Raw genomic sequence first — 20,357 nt, 5'->3', positions numbered from 1 at the left:
TGAGAGTTTTTTTTACTGTAATATTTGGCAAAACTGTCATAATAGCCATTCAGCTATATGTAGGTGAAGTGGTCTGAAAATATTTTTTTATCACTTTGCTCCCCCCTGCCTCTGTGTGCTGCCCCCCAAAATTGCCACCGCTCATGTTAATTTTGACCAATCAGAGCGAGGTCAGATTCTCCGTTCTTATTGGCTGTGGGACCTTGGCAACGACGTTGATGCGTCAGTTGCGTGAGCGTTCACGACCCTAGCAGTCTGACACTAGCCTACTGTTTGGTACAAGGCTACTACGGCGGACAGCGAGTGGCAATGTCTTCACAAACGAACCCTCAATTTACCATTCCCAGGATACTAACAAGTAACACCGCTAAGACAGCAAAAAAACGAGGAAAGACGAATATTGAAAAGTTAACTGCTGAAAGGGAGACGGAGAGAGCTTGAAAAAAAGTACACCGGCCATGTCTTCTTGCCCTATCACATCAAGACCTCTCCGACCGCGACCTCGCAACTTTTTTTTTCAAAACAGCGACAAGCGACAAATCTAGCTTTTTTTTCTGGTGTTATTGGTGACTTTTTTCGCCAAAGCAAGTATCATCTCTTCTCAACGAGCAGCGGGAGCACTGACACGCAGCCCGCTCCTCGCGCAGCAGCCCCGAGCTGAGAGGTGTATCTCCTGCTCTGACCGCAGCTGGGAGGGGATGCTGCGCGAGGACCGGGCCGTCTGTCAGTGCTCTGTGACGGGGGACGGGCCAGGAGGCTCCCGCTGCTCGTTGAGAAGCGTTAAAAGGGATATTTGCTTCGGCGAAAAAGTCACCAATTACACCAGAAAAAAAACTAGATTTGTCGCTTGTCGCTGTTTTGAAAAAAAAGTCGCCAGGGGGGCTGAAAAGTAGCTAAATATAGCGACAAAATCGCTAAGTTGGCAACACTGCCCGAGCAGCCCCTCCCAGCTGCGGTCAGAGCAGGAGCATAGATAGTAGGAGATACACACACACCTCTCCGCTCTGTTACAATTATCTTGCCTGGCTGTTACAGCTACTTTTGTTAGGCCTACCAGCACACTTACAATGATTTTAAGCTAACATACATGGTATGTCTGTGATTAAAATGTATGCTCAATATGTACGTATGTAGTTATCATTACTAATGTTTAATCACCTCGGAATCGGACATGGTGTTTGTCTCCTGTCAATGTAACTGAATTCACATGAACGCGCGTAGCTGTCGTTCAGAGGGAGGAGCTACAGCAGGTAGAGCGTTGGGAAAACAGCCGTCCCAACGGCTCAAATTATCAACTGCAGCTTTAAGACACATGTTTTGGGGATTTTCTCAAAATGTACTTCAGTACCCACGTTTATCATTATGGTTGGGGACAAAACAAGACAATTGATAGCGTCACCTCTAGAAAATTGTGACAGTATTTATTTTCTCAGTTTTATGGTGTTTTATCTACCAAATGATTTATCAAAGTTGTAGCCCTGCTGTTAAGTGGGTCATTGATTTAGCTTATGAACATAATGAACGTTATGTACTACAGTGATGGAGCTTTGATATGAGGTCTATCTGGCTTTGGCCACACAGACAACTGTTACACTCTTTGTTTCTTTTAAAATTTCGACACCGACTTCACTATATGATTTATCAGGACTTTTTTAATTTTTTGAAATATAGATCTGGTGAAATGTGTTTGCGGCACATTTTGTTTCTTGACGGACAGGCACATCTATGAATGCTCTGGATTTTGCTTTGAATTCCAGGCTTCCAGATGATGTCCGCAGACAAATGGGAAGAAATTAGTCCAGTGATGCTTCTTTTAGCTGACCTAGCTCATAGTTAGAGATTTTAATGTAACAGTAGAATTTATAACCGTGACCTAGCTTTGTTTTAGCCTGGCACCGACCGCCTAAGTACTTCTGCTCAAACGTCATTGCCAAAGATGAATGGGCAAAAATACCAGTGGAGAGATGCAAAAAGCTGGCCAGCAATTATAGGAAGCGTTTGATTGATGTCATAGCCAATAAAGGCTTTTCTATTGACTATTGAGAAGGGTATGAATAATTTTGGACATGCCACTTTTTGTTAAAATGTAAATAAAAGCTGAAATTTTTTTTTTTTCCCACAATGATGCCTCTTGTACATCGTCTTATTATCTTTTGGGAGAAGCCTGTGTCATTTCCGGTCAAGAAAAAGCTTGCTGGTTTCATAAAAGTAACTAAGTAAAAATTTGCCAGGGGTATGAATAATTTAGGTTTTGACTGTATTTGACTGTCTTGACAAGATAAACAGCTTGTAGTTACAACGAACCAGAGCTTCCAGAAGATATAAAACGTACATCCCAGGCCATTGCTTAAATAAGACATTGTTTCTTAGCAATTTTTGCCTGTTTAAATAAAGGTTGATGATGATGACATCAACTACATTTGGAATATTTTCCTTCTATGCCTTTGGCTTTGACTGACTGTCAAAGATCCTCTCCAGGCATGTTTAAAAGACATACAAATGTTTTTGTTCAATATGGGTTTTCCCAGAACAAAAGAAAATAAAGTAACCTCATTGAAATTCCTTAAAAAGACATGATTATGCAGCATATTTTATTTTACATGTTGGACACAAGATCTAGGTCTCCTATAACAAGTCTATATCTGTGAATGTTTCACATCGCACAACCTCACATAGGCCTAAACCCTGCTTAGACGCACACGTGTTTTTAAAACTGAGTGGTGAGCACACGGGAACAGACAAAAGTGAAAAGTGCTTTCTGGTGTAACTCTACACATTAAAATAATACTGCACACTGACGCTCAAACATCCAATTAATTGAGGATCATTTTGAAGTGCAAGGGCCCTTTAAAGCACTCATTAATTTCCATCTTGCACTAGACTAGAGGAAGGCGACAGGGATGAAATATTCTATCACAAAACATACATTTTATTAATAGTGATCAAAATCACAAGTTAATACAACATATAACATGTTGTATCTCTTTTAATGTGTGTATTGTATCCAATAGGCTATATAGAATTTTTCAAATGAAATGTGTATTTTCTGTTTCACTGTATTCACTGCACCTCTGCTTTCATACAACACTCGCTCCTTTTAGTCTTACACAAACTCTATCCATCGCTCTCTCGTGAGCCCTGAAGACTAATTTCAGAATTTTGACATTTGCTTTTCTCTGCCTCTCTCCGCCCCGGACTTCCGTCAGTGTGTGCGTCTCGCTGCCAGAAGTTTCTAATCTCGCGTGTCGGTGAAGACTGGATCTTTCTCATCCTGCTGGGGCTGCTCATGGCTCTGGTTAGCTGGGTCATGGACTACGCCATCGCCTACTGCCAAGAAGGTAGGAAAGAGAGAGGAAAGGGCTACAAAGACATGGATTGTTCTCACAGAGGCAGCCTAATTGTTACAATAATAATTCCATGGAAAGCTCAGCTGTGCTTTGAGTGGTTAAAAGTCATTGTCAGGGATGGTACGATAACAGATGGCAAATATATTCATATATACGTATTATATATTGATTTAGCTTACAGGGTGGTTTTCATTGATAATTAAAGGATCAATAAAGAAGATTTCGAATTATGTAATAATAGCCTATATAAACATTAATAATTTATATAATATATCAAATAATTGTTATATTTTTTTCATTTATGTCAAAAAATGAGTTCCTGTTTTTCACATAACATTGGCTGTTGTCTGACAACTGAATGAGAAGAAAACATTATTATGGTTGCAGCTCAGAAATACCAACCAGTGAAGAACCAGTTAATTCAAATTTAAAAAAACAAATGCATTGTTCAGGGTGATTTACTTTTTAAATGGCTACGAAAGACCAACAATGTAAAATTATTATTATAAGAAAAGTGCTACTTTTTGAAGTAGGACTAGTTTATCTTCTTTCCTACACCATGGGATAGAGTGGTGAACAACAATAATACTACGATAATCATTCAAATAGATCATTTGTCTTTTGTAAAGAGTAGCTTGGTTATACTTTTGATACTTTATAGTATCAAAACTATATATTTTTGGTTATACTACTGTACAACTTTTACTTGAAATGGGATAATTTTGCATAGTGTACTGGTATTTTTACTAAACTACAAGAATGACTTTTTCCTCCACTGCCTGAACAATACAAGTGAAGGCAAGGGTGTTGGTTTTTATCCACCGTGGAGAGTGTGAAAAATGCCAGCATGGGGACGGGAAGCAGGAATGGATAAAGGAAGAAGATGAGTTGTGGATTTCTCCCCTCGGATCAAAGAAACTCTTCCTCTAGTATTTGAATGAATTTGATAGTAAAAGAGCTAAAGGTTAACCGAGGAGAAGGGCACTGAGCTGCTCATAATGAAGACACTGAAGGAGAAGGGGAGGTAATGGAGGGGAGAGGAATAAGGTGACAACTGGGAAACAGAGTCAAATAGTTTAGTTTTCAATTGTATGATACTGACCTGACTGTGTGTGTGTCTGTGTGTGTGTGTGTGTGTGTTTTTGCGCACAGCACAGAAGTGGATGTTTGCTGGACTGGACAGTAACATGCTCCTGCAGTACATCGCCTGGGTCACCTACCCTGTAGTGCTCATCACTTTCTCAGCAGGATTTACACAGATACTGGCACCGCAGGCTGTGGGTAAGACGCAGACCCCACACACACACACACACACACACACACCTACCTATTTATGTATCCATATCTCTCATGGCCACAGTTCTGTGTTTGAATATTGTAATTGGCTCTATAATGCACCATAAGGGCCTCCAAGGGCATGTCCTGTACATCTCTTAGTGCTCACATTTGCAGGATATCAATAAAACAGACCTCTGATGCGATGTGCATACAGAAAACTATATGAATATCAATAAGCTTTTTTCCTTGACCTTTTGGTCTCATTTATTTTCTTGGTCCCTCTCTTTCTCTCTGTAATTGCTTTCTTTCAACTAATCTGTCCTCCCCGTTCCATCATCCCACCTGGCATCTCCCTCTTGTCATTCCCCAGGTTCAGGTATTCCTGAGATGAAGACCATACTGAGGGGGGTGGTCCTGAAGGAGTATCTGACTTTCAAGACGTTTGTGGCCAAAGTCATTGGTCTGACCTGTGCTCTGGGCAGTGGGATGCCTCTGGGGAAGGAGGTAGAGGATTTAGTATTGTTCCTCCCTGTCATCCCATCAGACTACTTGGTTTTCCCATTACAAACGACAGATTGCTTGACAGTGGATATAACAGTCTTGCTTCATTAAAAGTGGAGTCAGCGATTCTGAACAACACTTGTTGACAAAAATCACTTTTTGTAAAAATCTGTGTTTATCTCCTCACGATCTGCTACCTGTCCATACTGTGTGAGCTGGAAAAAAATACACAGCCTAGGCTCTGTAAACAGGTATGTAAACAATTGGTATCTAAACAAATGGGCCTACCGTAGCTAGCAACATGCTAGTTTACAGAGCCTTTGCATTAACACTGGATCGTTTTTCAAAGCACAGAGTATGGACAGGTAGTGGATCGTGTGGAGATATTTGATGATTTAGACAATAAATAATTTTTACAAGCATTCTCCAGAATTCTGCTGACTCCACCTTTTTAAGTCTCAAAGACAGTTAAAGTAGCTTAATTCTGAAATAGAGCAGGCTTTAATTGTGTAAGGTTTTGTTTTGTCATAGCCTTTCCACTAACATCCTGATCTCTCTCTGTGCTCCCTCACAGGGACCCTTCGTTCATGTTGCCAGTCTGTGTGCAGCTCTCCTGAGCAAATTAATGGCTCCTCTTTTCGGTGGGATTTACCAGGTGAGGATGATAATTGCATTTAATAGAGGCTTTCCTTTTCAGCAGCGCAGATGTTTGAGTTTATTGATACTCAATGTCTAACATGAACAACTAAACCAAGTGTTTATTTTAGAGATTAATAACATCTCATTATTTTATTGTTGCATCATTATACTGTATATTAAGAGTAGTTGCTCCCTACAGTCAACTATCTAGAAATATTGATCATGTTTGTCGGGTCATGTCTGTCCTGTTTACGATACAAAATCTAACATCACACAGCTTTAAAGAAATAGTTAACCATTTTCACTAAAATGATGCTTCATCGTTTGCTTTAATCTTCTTCCAAGAGTAACACAAGATAAAACATTGATGGCTTTTTCATGTACAAAAGATACATCCATTTGAAGTTACAGTATTTTGATACTGCTTCCCTGTCATCTGCTTCATGTACCCACTTAATAAGTGAATAGCGATTTTTTTTTCTTTCTTTCTTAGTATGGCCCTGTTAAAACACCAGTTTTCATGGCAGACAAAATGTGTTGACAGTTATGTTTTTAAACCGATTTTTAAGTTTTACAGGGTACATTTTTCATTAAGCCCTGAGATTTCTATAGTTTCTCAAAATACATTAGGATAGGAGGATTTTCCTGTCTTCTCCTTTTGGTTGTTGTAGGTGTGTAAACCTGCAAGAAAAAAACCCGCACGCACGCACGCACACACACACACACACACACACAGTCGTTCTTTAAAAAGTTTTTGATGTTTCTTTGACTTTTTTTGCCGCTCCCCAGGATTCACTCTCACCCCCACTCATGTGAGACCATTCCTGTCCATTTCTCCTCCATGTAAGAAAACAGCACCAGCGTCGCCATCAGTACGGAGGAGTAAAGACTTCAGTGACGTGACGGAAGAAAAACGGCTATCAGCACAGTTAGAAAGACTGAAATAGTCCAGGGGTCGACTGTGCAGCCATAGAAAAATAATCACTCCCTGGAAATGTTAATTCAGTTCACTGTAGTTGGCAAGAACTTACCCATTTGATTTTGTGTGCGACGTCTTCCAGGACTGGAAATAAAAGGTAGCCTCTCCAGACGCACATATCACACTCACACATATTTCTCTATTCTTTTTCCCCTTTCTTCACTTTCACTGCTAAAGGAAGAGCCCTTTGAGGGAAGCAAGGTATGAATGCACGAGTCAAGATAGTTTCTTAATTGCCAATTGTATCACCATTAATAATCCATGGTGTCCATTTCAGAAGCTGAGTTAGATTGATGCCTTTCCATTTGTGTGAGCTGTTTTGATTCCGCTCAGTGAACCGTTGCAGCGAGGCATCAATCTGTGGCGCCTTTGCTTCTGTCCAAACATTCCATTCTATGATTTCAACGCTCAATCCTGGGCTTTTTCAATTATGGCCTCTCGTATCGTATATGTGTGATGTATCATCGGATGTGAAACGATTTTTCCAGTAAAAGAAACTGTTTGCATTTGTGAACAGTTCTACTTTGTTTTTCATGAGAAATGCATTTGTTGTGGTGTTTTTTGTGTGTGGCATTTGCGCGTGAATGTATGGTACAACTGTTGGGAGAGTGTGTGTGTGTGTGTATATTTGCTTGAATGCATGGCTGTTTGTGTGTGTGTGTGTGCGTGTGTGCGTGCGTGCGTGCGTGCGTGTATCTGATTCTTGTCGGACAGAACGAGCTGAGGAACACGGAGATGCTGTCGGCTGCCTGTGCAGTGGGTGTGGGCTGCTGCTTCGCTGCACCTATTGGAGGTGAGATAACGCGGCCAAAGCCTCTGATTCGATGCTATCTAATTATGACAGAAAATTATGGGAGCTGATTGGAGGAGAATATTTACCCAGCAGGCAGGCGAACGGACTGCCAATCTTGGTCCGTCTGTCAGTCTAACTCTTTGACTCAGAGCAACATAACTGTATCTCAGAAACCACTGGCCAGTTAGGTGTGGGTGTTTCACTTTGTTTTAGGTGCCCTTTTGACCTTTGCTGTAGCGCCACTTGCAGGTCAAAAAGATACAAAGAAGACCTGCTTTTCCCTACATTGTAGAGGCTTATTGAGGCAACTTTCCCAATCAGTTTTGGACTATGGTGACATTTCATACATGCATAACTCAGTTGCAACTCTGAAGCCCTTGGATCCTTATCCTCACTTCTTAGGCCTCAGGCTCCTCTCAACAAGGCAATAGAAAAATTAAATTAAATAAAAAAAAACAGTGAAGGGAGGAACATCCGAGACACAAATAAAAGACAAACGTAGTGCAAGGACACAGTGCAGATGAAGGTGTATAGATAAGGTGCATAAAGTACTTTTAGAATGCTAAATTAAATGAAGATGAAATAGAATAATGTATATGTACTGTAATACTTTATATAACAATTAGAATAATAACTAGTGAAATAGGATTTTGTACATGTATAAGAATAATGTTAAATATAATAAAAATACGTATACGCGTTATGTACAGATGTAAATTATGACGTAGGATTGGTTAACACAAATATGTGCAACATGAACATTAGACGTAAACAGACATTTTTCAACAGATGTTAACTGTTGCAAAGTGGTATAGTGATAAGCTTAGTAGCCCAGGAGTTCAACAGTCTTATGGCTTGTGGTATGAAATATGATTCAACTCATTGTTGTCTTTTGAATATGTTCCCTTATCCAACTCACTGTACTGATTGATTGGATTCTGTTGCATGTGCCTGCTGTTTTTACTGAACTTGCACCTGCAACTTGGAATAAAGTTGCAAAACAATCCAAACCGCCTCACCTCATTTCCATTTTATTTTGAACACAAACTGTATCTCCATAATCAAGTAAGATTTACGTGAAAACTTTTTTAAGCACATGAATGCTCTGAAGGGGGATTTCAATGTTATAACATAATTTTTTTAATAAAGGTCTTGATCTTAGATAAAGTCTCTAAGTGGGTTTGCCTTATAAGTGTGTGTGTGTGTGTTTTCTCAGGGGTGCTGTTCAGTATTGAGGTCACTTCAACGTTTTTTGCGGTGAGGAACTACTGGAGGGGCTTCTTTGCTGCCACCTTCAGTGCATTCATATTCAGAGTGCTGGCTGTGTGGAACCAGGAGGAAGGTAAAAGTTCTTATTACCCCTTTTGTAATGATCTGTGTCTTTGTGACTTAACCTGTGCTACTATGTTGCTTTTTTTTAAATGTTTTCTGGTCAAATTAGATCCCAAAGAAATTAGGGACTATTATTTGATACATATTTGAGTTTGATCACAATTTATATTATTAATCACATAGGACAAGGAGGGATTTTATTATTTAATTCCCTGTGTGTGAATTTTTACATCATATATAGCATCACAAAATGCTGTGATTCTGTATTTATTAGACGCTATTTCAAACCTGTATACCAATATGAACATTTATTTTGTACTCTGTGTCCAGTACCGTTTTAAGATTAGCTGTAATAATATAGCTGTAATAATATACATGACATATCTGTACGTTTTGCTGCACACAAAGTGAGAACAAATCCTTTTTTGTTTCCCCTCAGAGACCATCACGGCTCTCTTTAAGACCCGTTTTCGTCTGGACTTCCCATTTGACCTTCAGGAGCTGCCTGCGTTCGCTATCCTCGGGTGAGTGTGTTTCCCTGGACTGGCGCCACGTTAGACTGATCCCAAGGCTGATTTACTGAGAAGGTCCGGGCTCCCATTCAGCCTCTCTCTTTCCTAGTCACATTCATACTCAAGTCGAGAGTCTGAAGGTTGTGGATTTTTATTAATCTGATGAATGGGGCATGAAATTACCTTTTCACTCCGTTGATATTAAGTAGAGGCTGAATCCAAATCATCATCCAAATGTGCTTCTTTTTTTATGCCAAAATGTATGAATAGAGAAAAACTATAAATTAACATTTAGTTGGCATCCTGTCAAAGAGGTTCAGAAAGTGTGTTTGTTTGTAGGATTGCCTGTGGATTCGGTGGGGCTCTGTTTGTCTACCTGAACCGGCTGATTGTGGAGTGCATGAGGAAACAGAAGACTATTAACAAGTTCTTGTTGAGGAAGTGAGTATCTGAACTGGGTTATGTAAAGAGGAAATGACTGCACCAAACCCCAGAAAATGCCAAATTATCATTATTAATTTTGATTTGCAATGTATTATTGAAACAAGATACTAGGTGTTTGTTTGTTATAAAAGCCTTTGTGGTGGTGGTAGGTGAATTGTTTTATCTCTGGACTAGGCATGGGATGAGATGAAAAGTTAATTTCATGATTATCCTAGCCAAATTAATATGATATAATCATCATAATCAAATGTTCTTAACACTCTTAAAATTACTCTGACATTTTTCGGAATCACTTTACATTTTGTAAAGTATAAAATATCTGTATCCGGCAGATAGGACACATATTTCTTAGTGAAAAACAACCAAATAATCTTTAAATTATACTTTTGTTTGTGTGGGATGAAATGGCGACAGGTTTAGGATTCAGTATTGTTATTTTTGGGGGTTTCCAGTGCTTGCTAAGCTAAGCTAAATGTCTGCAGGCTGTAGCATTATATACAGTGCCTTGAAAAAGTATTCAAAGTTTCAAACCCCTTGAGATTTTGCACATTTTGTCACGTAACAACCACACATGTCAATTTATTTTATTGGGATTTTTTGTGATAATAATACATTTAATTTATAGGTGCCTTTCAAGGCACCCAAGGTCACCTTACAGAGCATAAAATCATCATAAAATCTTTAAAAACAAGACATTGTGGAAAAAAACAAAACAAGATAGAGCAACACAAAGGGGGTGCTTAATTCTGAAGTGGAATGAAAATGATACATTTAAATTTTTTGAAATAAATTCAGCCCCCCTGAATCAATACTTTGTAGAACCACCTATCGCTGCAATTATAGCTGCAAGTCTTTTGAGGTATGTCTCTACCAGCTTTGCACATCTTTGCACATCAAGAATACAAATCATTGTTGTCCAAAATGTGCAATTATTGCTTTAAAAAAACAAGAAATATTTAAATGGTTCTGGAAAAGCCACATTTTAACCAGTTACGCTGTGAATAGACCCAAGAAATATCATATCCTGCCCATATGCTCTTAATCTTGTGTTTAAAACTCACTTTGTGTCATATGTCACGATGTTAATTTTTAATTGGGAAATATAGATCAAGTTCTTGTATGAATTGGGTCACTTTAACACATCACAGAGAGATTATTTATACTCCTTCCATCGTCATCGCCCATTAAGTCATGTTTTGCACCAACAATGTGACAGACACATCCATTAATGACCCTGCAGTCCATCTCTCCCTGTCAGGCGTCTGGTGTATCCAGCACTCGTCACTCTGCTGGTCACTACGCTCACATTCCCTCCGGGCTTCGGGCAGTTCATGGCTGGGCAGGTGAGAACATTCTTTCACACTCTTACCAAAAGCGTGATGTTGTGACTGTTGTAGTATGATTGATGGTAATTTTATGTGAGCGTCGGTGTCAGGCTGTGTTTCGTTTCGGGCTCCTCTGATTGGATAGCATAAGCTACTTAAAAAGCTGTCATGTTTTGTGATGTTCTGAACATTGTTTGATACACGACGTAACACAAAAAAGTAAAATGTTTGAGTTTTTCAGCGTTTTTTTATCCCACGTATCAAGCCATTCAGGTTTCATTTCCACCCTGTCAGACGTTTGAAACAAGACAAGAGAATATCTGTGTGCTATATGGCTCTTATAGATTATGATGCATAGATAGAACTACCCAACATTATGTTAAGTAGTTCAAATGAGAGCAACCGTAAACACGTACAGCAGAGAATTGCAACATCCACTTTAATGCAGCACTAATTTAACTCATAAAACATCATATATACTGTACTGTGTATATATAACTACTTTTCTGCAGAATGAGTAACTTTTTATTTTGGCTTTTTTTTTTGTAGAATTTGCTGACACTACTTCAGGTTTCAAATGGCAGGATTTCTACTTGTAGTTGAGCATTTTCACATTGTGTTATTGCGACTTTTACTTTACCAGTAAATTATCTGTTAAAATCCGATCACATCACAGTGGAGGAAAAAAAACAGGCAACTTTGTAATTTTCTGTTTTCCGACTCGTCAGCTAACGCAGCACGAGTCTTTGGTCGCGCTGTTCGACAACCGCACGTGGTGCCGCCAGGGAGTGGCAGAGGAGTTTGACTACATCAGCCACCACCATGCCTGGAAACACCCCCAGATCAATGTCTTCATCACACTCATCCTCTTCATCGTCATGAAGGTATAGGTCTTCTTCTTGGATGTGTGTCGAGAAACATGTGCAGGATTTGACCGCTTCTCTTCCGATTTTTCACACTTGTCACTTGTGTCCATGTCAGTTCTGGATGTCTGCTGTGGCCACCACCATGCCTGTTCCTTGCGGGGCCTTCATGCCAGTTTTTCTTATCGGTGAATAAAATCTACTGTGTTATTTTTAATTTTTTTAAGTTTCTACTGCAGTGGTAAGAACCTTTTTAAATAACTCCTCACTGTATCTGTATGTGATGGACAGGCGCAGCATTTGGCAGACTTGTCGGAGAGATCATGGCCTCCATGTTTCCTGACGGCATACATGCCGACGGCAGCGTGTATCCCATAGTTCCTGGCGGTTATGCTGTAGTAGGTGGGTTAATCTATCTATTCATTCTTTTATACACTGTACTTTTCAAGCATCGTTTTATATCTAACCTACCTTTTATTAAGAACATGTCCTGTCTACTGTTCCTTTTCCTCTTCTGTGTGATTGAAATTGATGCCGCTACAAAGCTGCAGTCATTTTTATCACCAGCTTACAGAATGTGACTGATGAAAATTGATTCCACTTTCTCACTATTGAACACCACATTTTCAACAAAAATAGAAAATAAATTATTTCAATAGAAAACTGATACGGTCGTGACTCACTGGTTAGCGTGACAGGACACCGTTAAATGTTATGAATTAGAACGACAATCCTGCAGAAAATCTTGTCTGGATTTGCTGTCAGCTGTTAAACTCTGATTAATGACACACACACGGTTTGCAATATGGCACACTGAACAGTCTAATTTTGAACTGTTAAAAACACTGCCTAGGGGCGCTCGTGGTGTAGTGGTTAGAGCGTCTGCCTAGAGCAGGGGTGGCCAACCAGTCAGAGACAAAGAGCCACATTTTTTACTGTGTTACTGCAAAGAGCCACATTGTACACACGGGTACACACAGTGGCGATTCCAGGACATTTTTACTGGGGGTGGCCAAGGTGGGCCACAGAGTTAGAGTGGGGTGGCCATCGCACCCCTGAATGAATAGCATGTGATATGCTGTACAACCAATTCAAAGATGATTTATAATCCCAAATGCCCAAATCATGTTAGTATCCATTGTAATGTTTGTCAGAAAACTAAACCCCTGAAGGGGAGTCTAGGGGCATCCCCCCCAGAAGATTTTTTTGTGTTTTTAACATGTAATCTAAGCATTCTGGTGCATTCTGGCGAAGATAATAAAGGAAAAAGTCAATATTTATTTCAGCTCAGATGAATAGTAAAATTAGCAAGACAACATAACTTGCTAGCAGCCAGATGCCTAACAACTGCACAGAGGGACGGATGACCACTAGCTTTTGACCAAATATCTTGCTAAAAAAATAAACCTTTATTTATGAAAGTCTGCCCTTGCTAAGAACATGTTACACTCGCTAACTACAAACTTTAATTTTTTTATTCAGATTTCAAAAATCTGCTGGGACACGTGCCTATACACATGCATATGGGTGGCACGCATGTCACAAGCACACTTATGCTGTTTTCAAGATCTTTGCTGACCAGAGACCAGTTCTAGTGGCCACAGTCCTACCATTAATTTAGTAATTGAAAATTGCAAACTGATCTCATATCAGTGGATTGGAGTGTTTGTGTGATGAACTTGGCAACTACCTATCAAAAAAAGTTAAGAAAGAAAAAAAAATACATATCATCTCTGAACTAGGATACATATCAGGAAAAAAATGTAATTAAAAAAATAAAATGAAAATAAAAAATTACATTTGAACTGGGGGGGGGGGGGGGGTGGCACTGGGGTGGCCAGTAAGATTTCAGGGGGGGTGAGGGCGTTTTTATTTTCGCGGGGAGCTTGCACATGCATGCACAAGCATTATTTATTTAAAAAAAAAAAAAAAAAAAAAAAAAAAAACAGGGGGCCCCACACTAGGACTTGAAACGGGCCCCCAGATCGTTAAGGCCGCCCCTGTGATAATGACAGGACTGGACTCCTACAGTACTAAAGACGACAGGGCAGTCATTTTCAACAATGAACATTGTGTGCACTGCCTCACACACAAACTCTCAGTTCAACCAAGTCCACAAACAAAAATATAACAATTTAAAATAGCGTTTTTCTCTTACTATGCATGTTGCTTTGTGGGACTTACTTTTAGCATGGAGAGAGCTGAAGTGGCGCCGAAGATTTGAAGCCTTGAAATGGGCAAATGACACCTGGCATATAAGGCAGAATGGCCTGCCATAACGTTCAACAAAAAATATGAACTCTCCCACTCTGTCTCGGAGCGAACTTGACACAAATAGTTTACTCACGGAAAACCTCCCTCCAAGCTGAGCGGGCAGTTTTATGTTGCGTCCGCACCAAACGTTTGCGGACGTTATGTTGCGTCCTCAATTAAACATTTGCGAACAGGCATACACATAGGGCCTACACATTAATAAAATAAAAAATGAAATAATAGACAACATGTAAAACGAACATAAGAGCCGCATGAAACGTTTGTGAACATGCACACACATAGGCCCACACAAAAAAAAAGTAGGCTATAAAAAAAAAAAAAAAAAAAAAAAATTATAATCACATAATTTGATATGAACTGAAGAGCCGCACGAAGCTGGGCAAAGAGCCGCATGCGGCTCGCGAGCCGCGGGTTGGCCACCCCTGGCCTAGAGGCTCAGTCCAAAAAATTATCTTTAAAAAACACAGGCTGTTCACAAACACTTAATCCTCCTCCATTGACTGCATGCGAATGGCTTTAAAGAGACCAGACAAAGTAACGATTTTTCTCTTAATTCGCTTCCCTCCTCCGCAGGTGCTGCCGCGTTGTCTGGAGCAGTCACCCACACTGTATCTACGGCAGTCATAGTGTTTGAACTGACAGGTCAGATCTCCCACATCCTGCCTGTGATGATCGCTGTGATCCTTGCCAATGCAGTGGCCCAGTCACTCCAACCGTCGCTGTACGACTCCATCATCCGCATCAAAAAACTTCCTTACCTGCCTGAGCTAGGCATGGGCCATCACGAGTGAGTCTTCCCCTTTGTTTTATTATTAGACGAGACGGCGATGAAATGGGGCATAGAGGGGAACGGCATGCAGAGAACGACAGATTCGAACCCGGTTCTGCTGCGACGAGGACTGAGCCTCTATGGGGGCATGCTCTAACCACTACACCATGAGAACTCTCTCCCCCCCTCTTGTTTTGTTTTTAATGAGAAGATGGTTAATGGTCATGGTTAATGAGAGATGTTTCCACATCTCCTTGCAGCCCCTTCTCATCACTTTACCCTCTATCTCCATCTTTCAGGAAATATAACATCCGTGTGGAGGACATCATGGTCAGGGATGTGCGCTACATCACTCTTTACTCTTCCTATCGTGAATTGCAGGAGATGCTGCTGACTGGCCAGCTCAAAACACTGGCCCTAGTTGAATCCAGAGGTAAGTATGCAAAGAAAAAATCAGTCTTGGTTAGTCTAGAAGTTCAACTTGTTACTAGTTCTGCAGACGATGCTAGTGTTGAAACATTATAAAATTCATAAAGGGAGGATTTATTGCATGTATTATCTGTCTGCATTGCCACCTTTTACTGTACCTCACTCCATTATACATCTACTCTCCTTCTCCTTCAGAGTCCATGATCCTACTGGGCTCCATAGAGCGACTGCAGCTGCAGTCTCTGCTCTCCCTTCAGCTGGGCCGTCAACGGAGGCTGGAGTACCTCCACCAGCTGGCTCAGGACAACGGCACCAGTGATCACCTGCCCAGCCTGACCACTGACAGCACGCCCAGCTCCCCCTGCACCCACACACAGAGCAACGCCTCAACCAACTCCAACGCTCGCCAAGCGGTCCGCTTCCTGGTGAGCACCCAAGAGGTGTGAGGCGAACCGGGGCCGCCAGGGCTGGGCTGGGGTCTGGCTTGGGTTGGGTTGTAGCCGTAGACAAACCCAGCAACTACACTGGGCTCGTAAGCGGCGCGCAGCAGCAGCACATGGCAGCACATTACGTTTTGACCTGCTACACCGTCTGTGTCGTGGTAGTCTCTGTCGAGACTTCAAGTCTATTTTAAAAAAATGTGGTTTGTATGTGTAGCAGCTCTCATTGACTTACGTGCCCAGTGTAGCAAGGGAGTAAGAGTTGGATGAGATACAGCATGTGTGAAGCATGAAGCAGTAGGTAAAGGCACAGGTGGAGTTTTTGGACAGCTGTCGTGGTAAGTGTTTACAAACTGTGCAAATGTCCTATTGCCTGTACATTTAAATTAACACGTGTCTTCTGTGTCTCTGTCGTCTGTGCCGTGTGTGTGTGTGTGTGTGTGTGTGTGTGTGTGTGTGTGTGTGACTGGCTTTCTCTGTTAACCTATTTTCCATGTAGATCTCCACAGAGGAGTCGTCGTCCTTCAGCCCAGTGGTTTCCAATGTTCAGCTCCCTCTGAAATCTGCCTTGAAAACTGTGTCTGCTACAGAGACGCCAAATAGTATGTGCCTAACAACACTGCAAAACACACACACACACACACACACACACTAAAACACAACGATGAACAATGACATTGGATAACTGAGCACACTGAAAAGTCATATTTCAAATCCAAATTGATTAGAACCGTGTGTATTTTCCTCCCTCGAGGCTCTCAGACCCTCTCATGTGTCGACCAAGACGAGGAGCTGCTTGAGGTGAGAAACGGGATAAAAAAGGATGAAAGTGAAGGTGTGGGTGCAGGTGTACTGTGTGAGTGTGACTTGTGATTGGCTGTGTGGGTGCGTGTGCTCTCTCTGAGTCCACGTATATGCACTCCTCCTCCTGCTGACGGGCAGGATCCACCCACAGGCGGCAGGGTTTTTCATGTGTGATCTCATGCTGTGGTCGTGGAGCTTTTGCTTTTAAAACTGAGTCATTGCCCTCACTGCACATCAAATCACATTCACTGCCACTCTAACGCTTTTGAACATCCTACATTTCAGTATTTTTGGTTGAGCAATGCAATGGTGGTGTCATGCATTATCTATCTTTAACTCCTTTAAACATCGCTGACTGCATTGGTGGGTCAGTCAGTCAGAAGCTCATGTTGGTCAAAGCCACATAAAATGTCAATTTAAAGAAGACCCCAACAATTAGACATAGCCTACATCAGGATGAGTTTTGGGGAAATGTGTATACACGCTATGCACAGCTGAAGCTATATATGCTAACATCAGCACGTTGACAGGTTCACAATGACAACGTAAACGTACTGATATTTAGTGGGGATAATATGTACTATTTTCAGGCTAACATTTGCTGATTAGCACTAAATGTAAAGAGAAACTCAGGCTGAATTTCGCTAGCTTTAGGATGAATGTCGCTAGTTTTTCTACTCTACAAATATAAAATGTACCCATGATGATTGAGCTAGATTAAGGTCAGGGAATAATCATGTGTTTTATGAATGTTTGAAAAAAAGTAATGAAATCTAATAGTTGAGGCATTTCACAAGAAACCAAATACAACGGCTGTGTGTCCTTTGGGGGGTCCCACCCCAGAGTTTGGGAGCTTAATTGAAGCTGGAACAAGCTGATTTAATAATATGTAATGATGTCAAGACAGTATGGACACATTTGTTTATATAACTTAGGGAAAACATCAAGTGCTGAACAAAAATGTAAACGTGTTCAAAAACCTTTATTGTGGCAGTGTTTCTATCATCCAATGTTGCATTCACTTTTGGTGTCTTGTGCAGAGTTTGTGCCCTCACCTTCATCCGATCTGTGGTGTAGTAATTATACCCTTTCAGCAACATTGTGCTACCATCACAGGAACTTCTCCCAGTCAGCCTGAGAAATAGTGTTGCGGTTGCACCATGTGAATGGGTAAAAATGTCCAGTTTCCCTGATGCAGTGTTAATGTTGTGCTGTGTTGATGCCTTCTCTCCCCAACTGGAAGAGTTCGGCTGGGCCGGCTCCTCCTGAAAACAGCAAGGCCGAGCCCAAACGAGTGAGGATCTCCATGGCGGTAAGGTCTGCCGCCTAGAGACTGTTGCTTAGTAACTGTTGCCTTGCGCAACACACGTAGATTAACTCTGAAAGATAGAAGTGATTCACTGGGTCACAGCTCTTTATGTTACATACTGCGCTGACACCAACAAACAGATCATCTTATTAACGCTTTGTTCACTTGACTTGTTTGTATATAGATATTGTTTGTTGTTTGTCATTAATGCTTTTTATTATATATTTATTTATATACATATTTTCCCACCCCCATGTTTATTTTACCTGTCTTCGTTCAGCTTTGTTGTCCTTGTTTTTGGTTGCATGTACATTTCTATTGGAATTGTTTCTAACAGTGAGAGTATTGAAAAATCCTCCTATGCAGTCACACACTTGGTCAAAGGTGAACTATGTACGCTATTGTATGTTTAGTGGCTTGAAGTAAACCTCTCTGTGTGTTTATATTTACATATCAGTATTTATGTACACAATGTATATGTTACTCCACTTTATCTTTTAGGACTCTGCTGAAGTGGAAGATTGCATGGCCCCATCAGACGTGAGAACCACTCAAACAAAATTAGTTTGGCAGTTCATTCATTCAACCTTTATTTATACTCGAGAGATCATTGAGGGGTGACCCTCATTTACAATGACGTCAAGTTCAGCGTTTAGAGGTTTTTGTGTTTTATCCTTCACGTTGCAGATAGTGGAGTGGGAAGAGCAGCAGCTAGACGAGCCAGTGGATTTCAAGAACTGCAAGATTGATCCCGCCCCTTTCCAGCTGGTTGAGCAAACATCTCTGCATAAGGTACAATACCTACAAAAAACATTTAGCTGGACAATTATTTGTTGGAAACATGTCAAACTAAGCAGACTGGATGCTTTTAAAACGTAGTTTTGCTGTGACTTTAACCAATAGCCTCATCACACTAACACAGCAGGTGTTATCAGGTCCATGAACTCCTGTTGAACCTGAATTAATACATTGTAACATAAAATATATGTTATTGTTTAAATTAATAGAGCGAAGTGAGGCGAATGACAGATACACCTTTAGTTACTGGTTATATCTTTTAGTCTGCGCCATGATGGCACCGAGAGAAGCATGATTCAACAGAACTGTGAAAATTATACGGATTAAACCAAATTGAATCGTATGGTGCACTCAGCCAAACGCACACCCTCTCTAAAAAAATATGTATTCCAAGAATGAAAAAAAGGAACCAGCCTGAGTGACCTTCAGTGGATTCAGTTTTGCATTCATTCATAAAACACATGGTTGGACACTGTCAAAGTCTAGTTGGCCTTATCTGCATAAATGCAAATGAAACCCTTCTCTGAGTCCAGGCCATGACCCATCTCCCCTCCTCCACAGACTCACACCATCTTCTCTCTGCTGGGTCTGGATCACGCCTATGTGACCAGCATGGGACGTCTGGTTGGAGTGGTCTCTCTCAAAGAGGTGTGTGTGTGTGTCCCCTCAATCTGATAGACAATATTTTCTGTACGTGTCATGATAATAAATGCCCACCCTCTGCTTTCTGCCTTTCCTCTCCACCGGCTGTGTTTCTGTACCCTGCAGCTGCGTAAAGCCATAGAGGGCTCAGTGACGGTGACTGGAGTGAAAGTGCGCCCTCCATTGGCCAGTTTCCGTGAGTGTGGGAACAGCACAAGTGTCCACGAGGTAACAGAACTACACAAGCTTTGCCTCCGCCGCCACAGGGCGCTCTTGTTACCACGGAAACCCAACCCCCCTGACGTGGAGGACCAGCCGGATCTCGCGTACAAAGAGATCCCTAACCCCGTCCATTTCTCGGACCGGTCAGACTTGCAGTTTGAAACCAGCCCCGGTGACATGGCCAATGATTCGTCGGAGTTGGTGCTCCAGGAGAGCCCCTCGTTCGCCGAGGACCAATCAGATTTGACTTTTGACTGCAGCCCCTCCCATACAGAGGAGTCAGAGCTGGCCTGTGACTATGACCTGCCCACCCAAACCCCCGAGCCGGATGAACCAGAGCAAGAGCAGGGGAGTCTAACCCTGAACACGGACCAATTACAACCTGAGGGAGAGGGTAGCCCCGCTCACACTAAGGATCAGTCTGAATGACCAGAGGGGATCCATACTATAGCCTCATGAATGTTGACGTTTCTTACATTTGTAGAGGTCACTCTCACCACCAAGTCCAGCCTAGATACCTGTGTTTCTAACGTTGTTGTTGCGGCGTGAGTGAGTGAGCGAGCGTGTGAGAGTGAGTACGTGTGACATTAAGTATTGTGTTTTCAAACTGTGCAAACACCTAGATACAGCAGGAATTCATGGATAGAGCCTGTTTTA

General features: G+C 41.3%; 1 protein-coding gene across 1 annotated transcript in view; it reads left to right on the top strand.

Annotated features, from left to right (window-relative positions):
• The window catches only part of clcn2a (chloride channel, voltage-sensitive 2a), a gene marked incomplete at both ends in the record, with an annotated part of 40,148 nt that extends 20,019 nt beyond the window's left edge, over positions 1-20,129 (top strand). The window contains 23 exons of the mRNA XM_080034357.1: positions 3,207-3,338; positions 4,500-4,628; positions 4,996-5,129; positions 5,701-5,781; positions 6,922-6,945; positions 7,459-7,537; positions 8,754-8,879; positions 9,309-9,393; positions 9,721-9,822; positions 11,066-11,168; positions 11,879-12,034; positions 12,132-12,201; positions 12,305-12,415; positions 14,861-15,074; positions 15,356-15,489; positions 15,681-15,925; positions 16,425-16,527; positions 16,680-16,726; positions 17,973-18,041; positions 18,540-18,578; positions 18,726-18,830; positions 19,398-19,484; positions 19,605-20,129. Coding sequence (XP_079890483.1) covers positions 3,207-3,338; positions 4,500-4,628; positions 4,996-5,129; positions 5,701-5,781; positions 6,922-6,945; positions 7,459-7,537; positions 8,754-8,879; positions 9,309-9,393; positions 9,721-9,822; positions 11,066-11,168; positions 11,879-12,034; positions 12,132-12,201; positions 12,305-12,415; positions 14,861-15,074; positions 15,356-15,489; positions 15,681-15,925; positions 16,425-16,527; positions 16,680-16,726; positions 17,973-18,041; positions 18,540-18,578; positions 18,726-18,830; positions 19,398-19,484; positions 19,605-20,129 — 2,900 coding nt within the window. The remainder of the gene's footprint in view (positions 1-3,206; positions 3,339-4,499; positions 4,629-4,995; positions 5,130-5,700; positions 5,782-6,921; positions 6,946-7,458; positions 7,538-8,753; positions 8,880-9,308; positions 9,394-9,720; positions 9,823-11,065; positions 11,169-11,878; positions 12,035-12,131; positions 12,202-12,304; positions 12,416-14,860; positions 15,075-15,355; positions 15,490-15,680; positions 15,926-16,424; positions 16,528-16,679; positions 16,727-17,972; positions 18,042-18,539; positions 18,579-18,725; positions 18,831-19,397; positions 19,485-19,604) is intronic.
• Positions 20,130-20,357: the final 228 nt, after the last annotated feature.

This window comes from Ammodytes marinus, assembly GCF_949987685.1.
Source record: "Ammodytes marinus genome assembly, chromosome: 9".
Lineage (NCBI taxonomy): Eukaryota > Metazoa > Chordata > Actinopteri > Uranoscopiformes > Ammodytidae > Ammodytes > Ammodytes marinus.
Note: the sequence above shows the minus strand (reverse complement) of the source record. Positions and strands in the feature narration are given on the sequence as shown.